General features: G+C 37.8%; 1 protein-coding gene across 2 annotated transcripts in view; it reads left to right on the forward strand.

Moving 5' to 3' along the window:
• Nucleotides 1-18,493, forward strand: part of LONP2 (lon peptidase 2, peroxisomal) — an 89,464-nt gene that overhangs the window by 49,182 nt on the left and 21,789 nt on the right. For both annotated transcript variants that reach the window (XM_050923067.1, XM_050923066.1), the window contains exons 9-11: nucleotides 245-395; nucleotides 1,817-1,943; nucleotides 3,390-3,520. In XM_050923067.1, the coding sequence (XP_050779024.1) occupies nucleotides 245-395; nucleotides 1,817-1,943; nucleotides 3,390-3,520 (409 nt within the window). The remainder of the gene's footprint in view (nucleotides 1-244; nucleotides 396-1,816; nucleotides 1,944-3,389; nucleotides 3,521-18,493) is intronic.

The raw sequence follows: 18,493 nt of genomic DNA on the forward strand, positions 1-18,493 counted from the left end.
CATGCAGTATAGAATCTAATAGTAAATAACTGAAACAGATGGACAGAATGTCAGAGACCAGGAATTACATTTAGGGCCTGGTACTGCATGCCTTACTCAGGCAAATCTGACACTGACATCCAATGGGAAAGCGTGCTTTCAATACGAATAGCACATAGGAGATAGCTAAATAAGAGCATATATGTGGTGTTTTGTGTTTTTGAAATGGAGCAATTGCATTATTTTTGTGATTACTCTTTTTAAGGTCTTGGATCCAGAACAAAATCATGGCTTCACCGATCACTACTTAAATGTAGCCTTTGACCTATCCCAAGTCCTTTTTATAGCCACAGCCAACACTACTGCTACCATTCCACCGGCTCTGTTGGACAGAATGGAGGTCATTCAGGTTCCAGGTAACACTTAAGTGCTTTGACTAAAATGATTGCTTTTTCCCTTAAAGAAAAAAAATGTACTCTTGTAAGGCTAGCACCACAGAAAATTAGAATCTGTTGCCAAGACTTTTATACAGTAACTAATTAATTTGATTGCCTCCATTTTTGGATGTCCATCGTGAGACACTGTCAGAGGTTCTGAATTTCAGTGTGTGGGATGTTCAGTGTTTTACTTTTGAAAATCTAGGCCTAAGCATGTGACTTAATTTGTGACAGATGCAGTACTGTGCAGTCTGTGAAGAACTTTAATGAATGGATTGATGTATATCTGTCCTATCCTGCTGTCAGCTAATAGTTTCTTCACAAGATCTTCAAGAGAGAGCTTTTGCTTTGCAGCAGGAAGATTGGAGTTCTATCCCTATTGAATGGTCACAGCAGGGATCATAATGATGGATAGCCATTAAATTCTAGCTGGTCACAGATTTCTGGCTGTGTACAGCTAGATACTACATTGAAATGTACACTGATCTACACAGGAAAAGCTCCTCTTGAGTGCCCCCTAATTCTTGTGGGGAGAGGAATCTCTTGATGATTTTATTTTTGTTACGTTTTACATTTTGATACTTTGTACATGGCATACAGAACAAATTTTCAAGAGTCTCAGTTTACTCTCTAAGACCTCAATCCATAGATTCATATGTGCATAACTTTACTCATATAAATCCCAGTAGAATTGTTTGAGTGAATCAACTCTCACACATGCGTGTTTGCAGGATTGGGACCTAATTTTGTATCTGAAATCTTGTGGGTTTAAATGGATATAATGCTGGTATCCATTTACCAAACTTGAATGTGTAAGAGCTACTTGTAACCAAAAATCAGATAGATGTCTGATTCAGTTATGTTTGTTGTATATAACATATCATTCATAAACATACTGTGCAAACATAGGTACACCCATAATTGACTGGTCCTGTGAAATTAGAGGCTTTTTTCAAAATTATACCTTGGATGATCATAGTAAATAAATAATTGATTGTTCCCATATTATCAACGGAGTAACTATAGAGTATATGGACAGATGTGAAGTTTCCCCATAACATACTTCAGAAACATTTTCTGCTTTCATTGATTGTTCGTACCATCTGGCATGTTGGAAACCAAATCTTTGGAGTCTCTCAATCCAAGACCTGATCTAAGCAAAAATCAGCATTTTTACAGGGTATGCTTTGGAAAACAACTGTCTAGTTGGGCAGGCAGGTCACCTGTTGGAGCTAATGGACTCCTGAGATTATTTGAGATTGAGAGTGATTTGAATATAATTCAGTAAACTGACTCACTTACTTTGTTCAATTTTCTCAGTTTTACATTTAATTTAGTAAGAAGTTTGACATCCTGGTACAGTATAGGTAAGAAGATGAATGAAATGCTTTCTTTTGAAGGATATACACAAGAAGAGAAGATAGAAATTGCACATAGACACTTGATCCCTAAACAGCTAGAACAGCATGGATTGACTCCTCAGCAGATTCAAATTCCACAAGTAACTACCCTGGACATCATCACCAGGTAAATGTGCTGTTCACTACTTTTAGGCTCTGGATTACTTTTCTTGTGGTACTTTAATAGAAGATTTTTAATGTGACACCATAAAGCATTTCCACAAGATTACAAAGTAATCTCTTCCTCACTAAACTGAATAGTTAATGGCATAGATTATTCTAGTGGTTCTGTTGTTGTAGAGTCAGAATATGCATAATTGTTCTAGCAGATCACCTGCTGCTTTTTGTTTTAATAGAAGATTTATTTATGCCTAGATTGGAAAATCCTTGTCAACGTCACCTGTAAAGAACCACTGTGTTAATCCACTACCTGTTGCATGTTTGCAGAAACATGGTTTACAAAAAAAAAATAAGTTTAAACATTAAAAAGTCAAGTACATAATTTTCCACTATTTTTTAACACCACTGATGCAAGATGCTCCAGATATATATTAAGGTAATAAAATTAACAGTGGACAGTAATGGAGAATAGAACATATATCCACAAGGGGATTAAGTTAGGGGGTTGCTGTAGGCTACATAACTTTGAATTTCTTGACTTGTTTTGGATATTAAAATTGCACCTGCACTAGGACCAGCAACACAGATGAGATGGGATGGTACAAGGAACATACCTCCCACCTCAGTTTTACGCATGCCACTAAAGGATGAGGGATGATCACAGTCGCTGTGTTTAGAGATGCGCAAAAACTACACACATAGTTCTCGAGATGAACATTTTGCGCAAGGGTGGAGTCATGCAGAAGATCGCTCCACATTGGCCTGCATAAATGGCAGCAGGCTACGCTATCCACTTCACACTTCAGAAAGAGGAGAGAGGCCATGACAGGGACTGGAGAGGATGATCCTCTCTCCTTCCTGTGAGTGGCAGATCAAAAGAATGCCAGGTAGGAAGTGCAGGGGAAGTCTTGCAGAGGGCAGCAGCCTGGAGCACTGTAGACTGGTCAATAACATACATAGTGAGCGTCCTTGCACCCCCCATCTCTATCATTTTCTTTGAAAGGTACGTTTTCTCTTCTGCCCGAAGTTCCTGTCTGAGGGATGTCACAAGTGCTCTTCCCGATTCTTCCCCAGCTGTGCATTTCCTACTTGGGAGAAAATATTTTTCTCCCTGCCTTCCCTGAAACTGCTCCTGGTCTTTTGAACAAGAGTTGGTCATGGGTCTGCTGTGTGTTCTTCTGCTCTCTTCTACAGTACTGCTGCAGATTTTATGAGTAGGTCTCCAGACACGGGTGCTCCTTTCTCCTTTTCCCTGCTCAGATTAGGGATGTTCTAGCATCTTCAGAGAAATCTGTAAACTAGAAACAAAGGAAAAGCTAACATTGAAAATGTATCTGTAGAGCAGTAGGATGGGGGTGGGGAGGGAGAGTTGATGTGTTGTTAAGTGAAACAAGCACTGATGATACTCTGCTTATAGACTGAAATCCAGAGTAAAATATTTTCTTTGTGGTAGATACACTAGAGAGGCAGGAGTCCGCTCTTTGGATCGGAAATTTGGAGCTATTTGCAGAGCAGTGGCTGTGAAAGTGGCAGAAGGACACCACAAGGAGACAAAGCCAGATCGTGCTGAAGTGACTGAAGAAGGTTTGTGTTCCTTTTCCGTACTTTATCAGAAAGTAGATTCATGGTGGTATGTTTGTTTGAGAAGTGCCTCCAGTACTTGGGGCCTGATTCATCAGTGTCTTACTCTAGAGTTTTATGTCTCTAACTGCATTGTTTTAAAATGCTTTTCAATGGAATAACACATTTGAAAACTGGAGTGAAATCATGGTGAATAAGGCCCTGGAACATGTATTGTAGGGCACAATCCCACCTTGCTAAGAAGATTAACTGGGTAATGAAATAGGCCTTTTTCATCTCCAATATCTGTGATTAAATTTGTATATGGTTTTCAGTCACTCAAATCAGGTTAATGTAAACAAACTTTTACAAATCCCTTTTTGCTCTTCATATAAAGTAAACTTTTTAACCAAAGATTGAACTATGGCCTGGTTCTAATTTTTGTGATTTTTTTTCTTGTTCCATTTCTATACCCAGAACACTCTACCAGTTCACAACTGTTATCTGGTCACCTACTGAAATGTGAGTGTGCAGAGTAACACTCTGATGTTTAGGTTTTTTGTATGCTGCTTTAATGAGACAATACATCTGCCAAAGAAGAATTTTAGGGCTCTTGGTAAGGCTGATAGATTGAAACAGTGTCCTTCTAACCCTAGGAAATTACACTTCAGTGATCAAGAGTTTGTATTTGACATTTTGTTGAGTTAGTCTGGAGGAAGTGAACGATTTTTTCCCCCTCAGAGACAAACTCTTTTAAGTGTGCAAATGAAATTGTTCTGCATTTTGTAAGTACTGGAATTCTTTTTATTTGATCTAGGCATATAGTAGTACTCAATACTGACTGGTCTCTCGGAGCTTTAGTAACTTTATTCAGCTTTATCAAGTCTATACTTATTTTCCATTTATACAGAAGGCAGTGATTTATTGTTCCTTATAACCCACTAACCTGCTAACAATCAGTTTTAATGTTTCTTTGTGAAAAGTTATCGCTGTACTAAAATGCACAGACGATTAAGTTAGTTAACATCATACTGCTGCAGTAGTATCTTGTTATTGTGTTGGAATAGTAAACGACAAAGTTTTAACACAGATTGGGTCTTCTCACTCCACTGTTTCATTTGCGTAGCAGAAGTTCACCAAATCCAATTAAACACTGATAATTAAATTTGTTTTACTGGTATGAAATGTTCTGAGTGTTAAGCAGGTACAGTAGGTTAATGAGCTAGACTTTCACTTATGGCAGAGCTAAAGTCAGCTCTCCATACATCATGAGAGAAATGTGCAGTACTCTAAACTTGTGTCCTAGTAGAGCTCTGCCACGTTGTAAAGATATCATATATGGGTCAAATCTTGCGGTCTTGCTTCACGCAAAACACTGTTATCTGTGGTAGTATTTCCAAAATAAAAACAGCAGGATTTAGCTTAGAAATGTGGTAGTTTTCCAGGTGTTGTACAGCAGGAGTTTTGCATCTCAAGAATAACATGCATTTTATCTATACCTATATATTTTTCTAGTAACCTTGCCCATTATTCATGCCTGGTAGAACCCTTTTTATTTTATTTTTTTAAAGTGTGAACTGGTCTGTCATGGAAATATAGCATGAAGAATATGAAAATAAATCAGATTTGAGTCAGTAAACTTGGCTTTCCAAGTGATATATACAGTCATTGTCCCAGCATCCTTCTCTGTAGTAAACCCTGATAATTTTAGAGATGAATATACAAATACTTGATAAGAGAATTGGTGAGAGCTTGAAAACGATTTGTCTATACATTTGCTCTCACTACACTATTTTTTGCTAGCATTTTTTCTCAAACTTTGGAAATTAATAATAAGCACATGACTGACGGCAAGCTATCTGCTACCTGACATCTTGCTAAGAGTCTGTTTTTCTCCAAACTTTTTTCTTAGCCAGCTTTTTGTTTGTCATTTATGATAGCAGATAGACTAATTAGGACCAAAATCAATAACCACAGATGGAAGTTATACAAGATACAAGTTGTAGCTGTGGAATAGCTGGGAACCTAAAACAGTCTGTGATTATCATATCTGTTTAATTTGAGAAAGGAAAACAAATCAATTTTAAAGCATTTCAGTGTTAATATGAACAGTACTATCAATATTTTTTCTGCTGTTTTAAAAATCTTCAATGCCTGCCCATCTGCTTTGCTACTGAAAAGCGAGTTTATCCAGACTAGAGTATATTGAGGCTGAGTAATGGAAGAGAGAGAGAGAGAGCAACCTTTATTTTGGCAAGCCATTTACTCAGATAAGACAGATTACAAGCCTCTCAAGTATTATCAGTAGGGTATTTTGTTTTAATTTCTTTTGGTTCTTAAAACTTTTTGCTTTTTGGATTCCAGCCCTAAGTGTTTAGTCAAATCATAGTGGTGGAAGTTGTCAGAGCAAATTGCACAGGAGAAACCATTCTGCAGTGAATGCAGGCTCAGGGTAGAAGAGGAGAGAATACTACTCTTAAAGTAGTTGAAACATATGATTAACTCAAACTGCTTGAACTTTTACCCAATTTCCAGGCTTTTTTTACTGGGGAGTTTTCCATTGGCACTGATGATGTTGATGCAGCTATTGCCAGCCACTGGCATTGTGACAATTTTTCCTCTCAAAATGGACTAGAGGGTGACACCAACCCCTGTAAAGTCTTTAATATTTTGTTCTGACAGTGTCCTCTTTTTTTGTTTTATTTAAAATTGTTTTATATTCTTTACTTCAACATCCCTTTGTGAGAGGAAGTACAAATACAGTTTGGTTGTATCTGTGCAGTGGGACAGGATGATGAAGGTTTGAGAGCAGGCATTTTGTGTCTGTGTTGAATGTCATCTTTCCAATAGGGATATGGTAGAAAAGCATTGTAAAAAGTAGACCTTCAGTGGGCTTTACTACATGCCTTGTGGCTTTATTTCTTTGCCACTTTTCTCTTCTCTGGAGCAAGAACTTTTGCTTTCTTCCCAGATTCCTAAGTAGCATCATAGTTTATGCCACACATAATAACTTGCTCCTGTATAACAGTTTTCATCGGTAGATCTCAAAGTTATTTATAGAGGAGGTAAGTACCATTATCTTCATTTTACAAACGGAAAACTGAGGCACAGAAAAGTGAAATGACTTGTTCAAGGTCGTCTAGCAGTGGCCGAGTTGGGAATAGAACTTGGGTATCTTGATTCCTACCCAACTGCTTTATTCACTGAACCACACTGCCCCTCTAATAAAAATGCATCCTCCTTAAAATATCTCCATACAGTAGTAAATATTAAAATCAGATGCTCATTCATAGGGTTTTAAAGAGTTTTCATGTCTTCTCACCATTTATTTTCGCTTCTGAATTAATATCCCTTGGATAAGAAATACCACTAATAGCCCCCCCCATATTTTTTTTAATTCAATACTGTGGCAAAAGCATGGTATGTCCTCTGAATTCTCTCATTCTTCAAGTGGTTGCTCATATTGATTCCAATTAGGTGTGTGCACACCGCGTGCACAGGTCATATATTGAACGCCAATATCGGCAGGGTGATATTGAGCGCCATGGAGGCGCCACTCCAGGACATTCCACAGCTGACCCGACGGGTGCTGCTAGGGGAGAACTTTCCAGCGACTGTGCCCGTGGCACGTACACGCCTAATTGGAATAGATATGAGCAACACATCTCGAAGAACAGCAGTTACAAGAAGGTGAGTAACCGTTTTTTCTTTGCAGCAGAGAATACATATGCATGCTAATGAACATGCTTATCTTAAATGTGAATTATAAAATGCATTCTGTCTCTTACTGTTAGGATGTAGAATATACTTTAGAGATTGTTTTTCTGTTTAGATTGGCTATGGGAGTATTAGTTTCAGTATCTTTATACTTCAAAACATTGCTTTTTCCGTATATGTTTTGTGAGACAAATAATTGTCTATTTTTTAGTGTCCTCCTCTCTACAATAGAAGGACCTTAAGATACACTACACTGTTTAGATTGCCTAGATAGTGCTGAGTACCTTTCAAAGCTCCTAGCAAGCTCGTATTGTGGAAAAACTTTCAGTAACCTTTATGCCAATGATCAAAAACCATGGAGACGTTGAACCTTATGAATAGTGGAGAACTTAAGAGGTTAAGGGCAAAACATATGTAGATATTATATGCCAAGGGTTTTTTCATGCACTATACGTTTTCAGGGGGCCACTCCATGTTGAAAATGGAGACTTTTCTGAGACCAGAAAAACAGGAAAAAATCAGCTTAGTAATATGCAGTTCAGTAAGCTTTCAGACTTCTTCCTGTAGAAATATACCATTAATTAGAAAGGAACATATAAATGGACTTTACCATTATATAACTCTTGTTACATGATATTTCTGTGTAATTTTCCTTTCTGTTTTTATCTTATCCAATATGTGTTGTTCGAAAAAATATTCTTTTTCAACTTGCCATTTCCTGTGTTCTTATGAGATCATAAGAATTTCTACAGAAATAGTATGTAATGTCAGAAAATTGATTATAGGCCAAATTCACTGCTGGCTTATACTATCAGTGACTTTACCCCATAACTAGAGAATCTATCATCTGCTTCATCTTACACTGAAGGAGAGCTTTCATGTACATACCTATCTACACTAACAGAGTTAAAATAGAGATACAGGTAATCAGAAGCAAAGTATCTTGTCTACCTTAACTTTGTTCCAGTTCAAAAACTTATTTGAAGTAGAATAGTATCTTGTGTTTACATATGGCATATTTTTTAAATTTCATAAATTGAAAGATTGTCATATACAACTCACTTTCATGTGTGTAAAAGGAGTTATGTAATTGCTGGATAAATGAAAAACATTTAATTATTTTTCAAGACTTTGGTGATGTTTTGGGATCTACCCAGATGAAAAAGGGATTCTGTCATCAGTTGCCCCTGTAACTTAGGGGGCCTTTGTGCTGTGCAGCTATTATTCAGTTCCTTGACACCAAAAGCCTTCCCACAAGCAAAAGGTTTAATCCTGGCTCTTGCTAGCCTAGTTACCGTTTGCAGGGTGACACCAACATCCCTTCCAGTACCAGGTCTCACCAAATAGGTCCTCCCTGAGCTTTTACCCCCCAGTTATCAGCTCCCTTTGGCATTCACACTCAATATGGTTTTCACACCAGAGACCTGCTTGGGATAAAAAAAAAAAAAAAAAAAAAAAAAAAAAGTTTATTTGATAGAAAAACCACAGATTCGAAGATGAAATAGTAGGGGGGAGAACAAACATATATCAGTTACATAGAAAATAAACATAACCTCAGGCTTTACAGTTTTTGTGAAGTTGCACCACAGTTACAATTTTCTATATGTGCACACACACCTTCACAACCATAACCTGTGTAGATATCTCATAATGACTAGTAAGTTCATTGTATTTACAGGCATTCATAGAAGATTTTACTCAATATATTCTTACAGTTAAATAACATAGTATGCTGTCAGTTGGTTTAACTGCTTATTTCTGGGGGATTAAACCTTCTGTTCTCCCTTGGGGTATCTAGACCCTGATTATCATAGTTTCTAATGAAACAGTTAAAAGTTAGCTTAATAACATAACTTCTGATATTATGAATTATTTACTGTTAGTTTGCAGAACAAAAAAGGAGTTGTATTAGAAAGTTGAAGTAATCCAGTAAGGGAGTTATTTACAGTGTAAAATTAGTTCTGGACTTGCAACTCCTGCCAGCTAGAAAAGTAATTGCTTCAAAACAGAGTGAAACGCTAGTATTTTTGGTTGACACACTGTTTGGAGCAGACCCAAAAGCATTGAGCTGTGAATGGTTGTCTTTGTGTTTGTGAGGTGTAACGTGGCAGCAGGCAAACACAGAATAATGGAAAGGATCTAGAAGGCAGGTGGGATTTTAAGTTGATCTTTGCTAATCTAGAGTCATTTACAGAATTGTGCACTTATCTTTAAAATATGGGGTTTATTTTGTACTATTAATGTATTTATACCCAGCTGTATTTTCTGAAGCATATGTCATCAATTGAAAAAATATATATAATCTGTATTTTCGTTTTGATTTTTCATTCGGGTTCTCAAGTGAACATACATTTCCTCAACATCAGTTAAACAAAATAATACAAGCTGTTTTGAGAAGAGTACTATATCGGAACATGGTAATTTTACAATAAAGTCCTTATTATATTATGTTCAAACTTTTGCTCCTAGCCTGAGTTTGAGGTTTTTGGTATGGTAATGATGCAATCTGGTTTTACTTTTAATGAGTACGCAGTGGATCATCATTACCATTGTCACCTAGCAAATTATTTTAAACTACTGATTGAATTTTCTGTGTCAAAAAAACATACTGTTGCCAAACACTCTTGTAAAATACATCTGTAAGAGACTACATTTCTGAGGTGGTAGTAAGCCTCAACAATAACCCATTCAGTGTGAGGAGATGAGACTCCAAGAAAGGGCTAAAAACATGTGGTTTTCTTAATCTGATTGTTAAATGTTTGGGTCACAAACATGGTTGTTTTTGTAGTGTGTATGGGAAATTAGAACACTTGGGCTAACATCCCTTTTCTTGCAAAAAGTGGTGAGGGCTTCTGTTTTATATCCCAACCCAAAAAAACAGCACTGCAAGCAGCACAGGGCCTCCTTAAACACTGTGCTGGGGAGCTGGCTCATTCAGTCTGATGAGAGTAAATCCCAAAGTGGTATAGCTGCAGGCCCTTGTAAATTTTGAATAAAATTGCACTGTGGTTAATATACTTAAGGAATCTTAGAAAAATATAATGCTTGGTTTGCTTCTCAAATCACTTGGGTTTGGTTTTGGTTTTTGTTTTTCCTTATGTAGGCCAAGTCGCTCAGATGCTGTCAAAAAAGTTGGTTGTGGGAACAAACTATTTGTCATTTAATGTTTCATTTTGTCAGTACTTTCTTGCATGACATCAAAATAAAAAAATGTGTTGGAGTTTTATATAAAGCGTGATACCAAGACCAGAATATCCTTAAACGAAAATTATAAAACAAATTTGAAATATTTTATTGATTCTGAGCCACTTTCAGCTATCAGATGTTCATGTCCAACTTTTAAAAATATTGTGCAGACCGGAGTCCTGATCCTGCAACCAACCCTTACTCATATGAACATATTCCAATTGAAGTTAATTGAACCATTACCTTTTGAGAAATGTCTACGGCCCTGATCCCGCAAGTGTTTACATGCGTGCTTAACTTTAAGACAGCAGAACTACTCACATGCTTAAAGTTAAGCATATGTGTGTTTGCAAGATGGAATAGTAATTGTGTGAGTTTGAGTATTTGGCCCTTGAAAGGAAAAAAGTACATTTGTGGAATAACACCTGAATATATACACCACTACCTCGATATAACGCCACCCAATATAACACAAATTTGGATATAACACGGTAAAGCAGTACTCCAGGGGGGCAGGGCTGCGCACTCCGTTGGATCAAAGCAAGTTCAATATAACACGGTTTCACTCACAGCGCGGTAAGATTTTTTTCTGGCTCTCAAGGACAGCGTTATATCAAGGTAGAGGTGTAGTTCTTAAGCTTTAGAGTAAAATGCTGGAAAAAAAGAATTATGCGTTAGATAACTTAGGCTGTCTGTCAGGTCCAGATGTCACCCCCTAGAAGATTGCTTTAGAAGGAATAGTTTGTGATCCAAATTCTGTTCTGTTGTTCCATTGAAAATCTGAAGTTGTAGCACCACTGATATCACAGGAGTTGCTCTGGGTCTGTACTGGTGTAACTGAGAGAAGAATTTAGGCCTTCATCCTTGCAACAGGTGAGCTTAAGAAAAAGTACTTCTCTGGGGTATTCCTGGAAACCTCACCGGACTGAGAAGAGGAGGAGAGAAAAACAATGAATGACAGTACAGGGGCTCAAAGCCTGCACTTGTAAAGAAGAGGAAATAGTGTTTACATATTCGGTTAGTTTGAAGCTTGTTTTTACAGAGTGAGCATTGATTTAGAATAATTATATATTTTTATTTTATTTGCACTAAAACTAGTGCCTACAGTCCTCAACTGAAATTGAGTCTCCATGGTGCTAGGCACTGTACATGCATATGTTGTGAGGCAGTCCCTCTCCCAAAGATCTTACATTTTTTAAATGGACAAGATAGGCAAAAAGCAAGAGACAAGGCTACGTAGTTGCCCAAGGTCACAGGATATCTGTGACACTCTCAGGAACTGAACCCAGGTCTCCTGAGTCTGAGTCAAGTGCTGCAACCCTTTCAGTCCTGTAATACCCGCATGATAATTTTACATCAACAGAGAACTTCTTTCCACAGGATCGTTAATCCAGCACCCTTCATGAGTGCTTAAATTCACCCCTATTAATTTGGGACGGAGGGAGGAGTGTGGAAATAAAACAGCTCTGCTAGCTATAGTCTAAGATGCTTTTCTGTGCACAAATTGGTCAGTACAAAAACATCAGCAAACACCTATTGAATGAGTTAGGACCACAGGTGGAAAATTGTGGAGCTGTTCACTTTCCTGAACCTAAATTTCTCTTGAGTTTTTCTAATACCCCTCATCAATTTCTTAAGGATAATTGAATATTTTGGGTAAAGACTAAACTTGTATAATAACTGCATGGCAATCCAATGATAGCAGTGTGTGTTTTGCTAAATTAATCTCTTGTGCCTTAGCGGTGTACAGTAGAATACTGTCTGTGGAATGGCATTATGAAACACACTGGTGCTAAACAGGTTTCCCACAAAATTCTCCTTAGGTTGAGGAAGGTAAGAACCACCACTGTCTTCTAATTCACCCTAACTGCCACCTATAAAGCAGTTCTGTGGATTTCCTTCTTAATTTGGAGGGATGTAGGGAATACCAGGTCTGTGGTCTCTCATACCGTGGGGATCTTGCAGGTAAATACTGTAAATTAGTTAAGGAGAAGAGAATGTTGCCTTTTTCCCCTTCTTGCATTTAAGGACAAAAACCCTTTGTTTTTATGCTGATTTTTAAAAAAAAATAAAAGATCTTGTCCTCCTTTCGTAGCCATGCGCTAAAGCAGCGCATGATACATTAAATATTGTTTGAATTTTTTTTTCAAGTTTTCTTTGTTTTCCATCTCACTTCTGGTCAACAGACATAATCAGAATCTCTGTTTGTGAAACAACCTGGTTAGCTGATGTTAACCAGATTTGTTGTGTGGAAACAAGTATTTATCAGAAGACAGACATTATTGGTACAGCACGAGCAAACTGTACAGAACTGCTGCTTATTCACTTTCATTGTATTCCTAAAAAAACAAGCGGCAGTCTTGAAAATTGAACTCCGTGTCAGTCCTTTTATTCTCATGGGACTGTTTAATATTAAACTAAAAGTTACTGTCATCTGTATGCATCAATTTTAAATAAGTTTCTGTGCATTAAAACTCTTAATTGGCTACGTCCAGCACTATATTTCTTAGTTAAGGAGGTATTGTAAAAGGAAGGATTGATAATTTGGGGTCAGATATGACACTTGAGCTGTTCAGAAACACAAACAATTTTTTTACCTTTCTTGGCTGGCTTTGGAAGAGCAATTCTAGTTTCATTTGGGAGTATGTCTGAATCTAAAACAGGCTACCTCTTCTGTTTGAGCTTCTTCTAAATTGTTAAAATACTTAAACATTACAATTCTTATTTTTGAAGTAATGTCATGATAATAGAAGAGAAAATGTAGTTCCAGCACGAAGTATGAAGTTCCTGTCATGGCTTTGGCACTTTGGTCACATACATCCTTTTATTTTATGTAATTATGTATTTATTTTTATTCCTTTTAAGGCTAAATTTGAACAGACTAGATCAGGGATCAGCAACCTTTCAGAAGTGGTGTGCCGAGTCTTCATTTATTCACTCTAATTTAAAGTTTCGTGTGCCAATGGTACATTTTAACATTTTTAGAAGGTCTCTTTCTATAATCTATAATTAAGCTATTGTTGTTTGTAAAGTAAATAAGGTTTTTAAAATGTTTAAGAAGCTTCATTTAAAATTAAATTAAAATGCAGAGCCCCCCCCCCCCCCCCGGACCAGTGAGTGCCACTGAAAATCAGCTCATGTGCCACCTTCGGCGCGCATGCCATAGGTTGCCTGTCCCTGGACTAGATTCTATCCCTACCTCTCCTTTTCCCCTCCTAATTATTTTTGAAGATTTGAGTTTATTCTTTCCGACTGAATCTATAATTTTCAATAGCTCTTGAATAATTGTTTCTAGACAGTTAGGTGGATCAGTGAGAGAAGACTCAACTATCCAGACCTAAAGAAGAGCTCCGTGGAGCTTAAAAGCTTGTTTCTTTCACCAGCAGAAGTTGATCTAATAAAAATATGACCTCACATGCCTTGTCTCCTTTCATATCATGGGGCCAACATGTCTATAAAAACACTGCAAATAATAGTTAGGTAGAGTGTCATGTAACCTACATCATGATTTATGGCTGTGCCTTTATGTGCACGTGCATATGTTTATAATGAATGCAAAACTGATTATTTTGTACTTACTGAATTCCTCATATTCAGCACACACTTATTTGTTAAGACATTGAAGCGAGAAAGTGTGATCTTTGGAGTAAAAAAAATAGTGTTGATTATGATTAGACTTTGGAACATTTAGCTTAAATTTAATAATACATAAGAAAAGGTCAGAGTTGAAGTTAATTGTGTAGAAGATGGGGAGTTTTGAGTGCCTTACGTTATTGTTACAGAATATAGAAGAGGGCTTACTCAATTAGGTTATTTTAAGCACAAAGAAAACAAACTTATTTTTTAATAAAGCAGATAGCCTTAGCAATTAACTACTGACTTATTTACAAGAAGCCTCTGTGTATGCTTCAGTTATACAGAGAACTACGTAGAGTAAGAGCAGGCAGAAATACTCATGTGGAAATCGTATATTTGCTTGGGGGTGGAAATCTTTGACTAAAATATCTTGACTTAGGACAAAAACAAGCTGTGCTTGTGCTCCCTGAATATTTATTCTCTTTAAAAAAAAAATCCAACATTATACATCTGCTAAAAATAATTAACAGCTTGTTCATGTCTTGAAGGCACAGAATTGATAGCACTAATCTTCCACTGTCATTTCCAGCCAAGTTGCTAGAGAAGCACACAGTGGTTGTTTCTTTGGATATGTCTACACTATAAGCTATGGGTGTGATTCCCAGCTTGTGTACACATGCTCTCACTAGCTTTCATTGGGCTAACATGAGTATAAATAGTAGTGGAGCTGGGGTTCATGGACAGTGAGTGCGTACCCACCAGTTTCAGGCAGGTTTATACTCAGCACAGTTAAGCTATTCTGCCACTGCCTGTGCTACCACAGTACACTACTGTGCTAGCTTGATGCTAACTTGTGCTAGCTTGATGAGAGCTAGTGTGAGTATGTGAATGCGAGTTGGGAATCACACCCTAGCTCATAGTTGTAGATGTAGCCTTAGTTCTGCCTTGCTAAAATTGATGCAGACTCAAACATACGTTGCTTGTGTAGAGAGGCTTAGGGGTCAGAATCATAACATTTGGGCCATGCTTCGGCTGTCGTTACTGCTTCTACTCTTTTCATAGCCATTCTACCCCATTGTGCTTTCCTTTGCATACCACCTCAGCAGAAATCCTAGTCCAACATATGATATAAAGCATGAACCACTGGAGGGACACCAGTCTGAGGAGGTGTCTTGAAGTAATTGATGGCTGTATGTTGAATGTGAAAAGTCTGTTGGGATAATTAGACGTTTCTTTGATGTTAACACATGAACTGAGGTTGGTGTGAATGTTAATGGTGATTTAACAAGCGACTTCCTCGATTTTTAGCATTTGCATTGTTTTTCATAAAGGGGTACCTGAGAGTGCTAATAAATAAAAAGGCAGTTATTAATATGCCTTATAAAATGTAGACTTAGAGTCTTATTCTATTCCACACTGAAACATGAGTTTCCTTTATGAAAGAGGACAACTCTCAATGCTGAATTAATTCAGGTATTTGAAAGTGTTGGCCTGGAAAGGACTATTCATAGGTATCTTTGATCAATAGTCATAGAAATTACGAGCCTCCACTAGAGTGGGAGGAAAGTAGATTCCTCGCACTGGACGTAAGAACACTCCACTTGAATTGGAGAGGAAAGAAGTTTCAAAGAAAAGAAGGCTATGTGAAGTATCCTTCTCTTGAAGGAGCAGCAGAAGTTTATTTCCTAAAATAGTATGGTGAGGAGAGGGAAGTTTTGGAATCTTTTACATCATGTGGTAATAAGGAATTACCTCTGTAAATAAGTTTTTAGATTTTATTAGCTTGTTCCTAGATTATTTATTCTTTGATCTTTGGGGTAGCACAATCATCATTATGCATATGTGTACAGTGCCTAGCACAATAGCAGCCACAGGGCATCTGGGCACTACTACTATACATACAAATAAAAATGTTCACCACCACTGCCATGGAAACATCTGGATATTTCCAGTGTGTTGCATAATGCTCTAAAGGGAATGATAATCAGTCTTCTGCACCTGGATCTAACTCCACCGGCAACTGAGCCCTTATTTACAGTATCTTCTTCAGTACGCTGGCACTTGTGTGTGCCAGGAAACGTGGAGGCTGAGCACAAATGGCACTTGCTATGTTTAAATTCCTTGGCTTATTCAGGCAGGCAGTAGTATGTAAAAAATTATACACACAGAAATCGTCTAAGTTAAGAGCTTTGAAGCTATTTGTCAAAGGTACCAAGACTGAGTCACCTTGTAACCCTCTTGCCTTTAGCAGAGGGAGACTTGCTTATGATTAACTGGGTGTCAGCTGCCTGATACCACCAGTTTGTCAGCCACCAAAGCACTCTCCTCTGGGCAGTGCCAGCCCTAGTATTGTCTTGCAGGTTAAAAATAGGCACACTGACCCCTTTGAAGCATTGCCTGGTAGCGTCCAGCCCCTTATCCACAGAATTCTTACAGAAATACCAGGTCTGCTGTCACAGCAGTGTACAGTGATTCAGTTCAGGATCAGCAACTTGTTACCGTAGCACTGAGATGTATTTATATTTATTATCCAAGATTCAAGTGATAATGAATAAGGATAATGGAAACAAAATCATAACATGTTGTAGAGATTAAACAGGGTAAACCTTCTGTTTAAAGAAATTTCTCTCACCCCAAATATCTTCTGCAATACTTGCAACCAAGGCTGGTTCAGATCTTATTTTCATGAATTTCAGCGTGCTGCCCATCTACTTTGTAAGTGCTGGATAAGGGCATATCTTCCTTGTCTCCTGCTCGTCTCCAGCAGAGAGACAGGTGAATACAGATCCCTGTCTGACAGGAAACTTGTTTCTTCACTTCTGCTGTGATACAGAAAAATGATATAGAATCATATTTTCAGTATACATACATAACTACTTTTGTAATATTTGTACATACATCTCAGAACAATAAGAATGATCAGTGACCTTCGCTTTCATTTAAAACATCGCATCACATTCTTTAGTGGAACAAAATGTACATACTAGAATCAGGATATCCTTGTAACGCTCTTGCCAGTTGTCACTGAGGAGTTCTTTGCATCACAAGTGTGCAAAGAATTATACTTTCACAAATAGTCTAGGTTAAGAGAGCTTTGAAGCTATGTATCAGAGGTATTTTAAATGGCCACCATTACCATTGTATCTGAGCAGTTCTTAATCTTCACCCATGTGAGGTAGGGAAAAGTACTATTCTCCCCATTTTACATATGTGGAACTCAGGCACAGAGCGACAAAGTGACTTACCTAAGATCACACAGGAAGCCTGCGGATAAAGCAGGGAACTGAAGCCAGGTTGCCTGAATCTCAAGCTAGTACCTAAATCCCTGGATTATCCTGTTTTGTCGCCCTCAGGTATTTTGTTTAAAAGGGAATGTCTACACAAGTGATACAGTAGCACTGTTGCAGGGTAGACACTGCAGTGACAGAAGGGGCTTTTCTGTTGCTGTAGTAAATCCACCCCTTACAGGGACCATAGTTAGGTCAGCAGAAAAATTCTTCTGTTAATCTAGCTACATCCAGAGTGGGGATTAGGTCAACCTTAATACGTTGCCTGGGTCTTGAAATTTTTCACAGCCCTGAATGATGTAATGTAACTAGGTTGACCTACATTTTAGGTGTACAGTAGGCCTAAGGGTCAGGCTAGTTGGGTGGCATAGCCCTGTAAGGTGTATAAGCAACACACAAATATATCTATAAGAGCTTATCTAGAAGTGATTTATCTTTGCCTAGGAATTTCATTATGGTAATGTTAGTTTTTGGGACCTTGGAGAGAGACACCTCAGACAATAAAAGAATAGAGGCACTCATTTTAGTAGTACAGTATCCCAGTGCAGGGATAACATTTCAAGACAAAGCAACTCCACCAAGTCATGGTCTCATTGAAATCGTTTGGAGTTTTTCTTATTAACTTCAGTTTTGCTCAGTGTGTACCGAGCTAGCCACCGTACAAACTAGGGAAGTCAGTTTGTGCATACAGTTCTAAGTGACCTCAAGCAGCCGTCTAAGAGCGGATCTCAAGAAATGAGAGTATTCTTTGAGAGCTTATGGGTTGCAGCAAGAAAGGTGAGTTTTATTAGAGTGGGTTGATGCATCCCTCTGAGTGCCTGTAATGTGAAATGCAGCATGTCAGGATCTGATGAGCCCCAGTCAGACATGTTTGCATTCCACACAGTTGGCTTTCTTCTTTATACATACTGCATGTAGCAGGCTTCCCATTCTCTGCCACCCCAATTGACAGTCATCAGTGATTGATAGGACACACTGCTTGGAAGATAGGAATGGAATCTGTTGATTGAGGTGAGGGAAGTAGAGCTACTGAACAGCAAACTTCATTGTCCTTGTGATATTACAGGGGTACAGACAACTTTTTATTTGGGCAGGGGGGCACTGGAGTGTTTAAAATAAGGTATTGAATATCACTTTAATCAGTAGTTTTGTACCATAACTATAAAATAGATAGATTTCAAGTGAGATAACTAGCTTCTCTTCTGTGCTCAGTGTTTGTTTATTAATGGAA

The sequence above is a fragment of the Gopherus flavomarginatus genome, chromosome 14, assembly GCF_025201925.1.
Source record: "Gopherus flavomarginatus isolate rGopFla2 chromosome 14, rGopFla2.mat.asm, whole genome shotgun sequence".
Classification (NCBI taxonomy): Eukaryota; Metazoa; Chordata; order Testudines; family Testudinidae; genus Gopherus; species Gopherus flavomarginatus.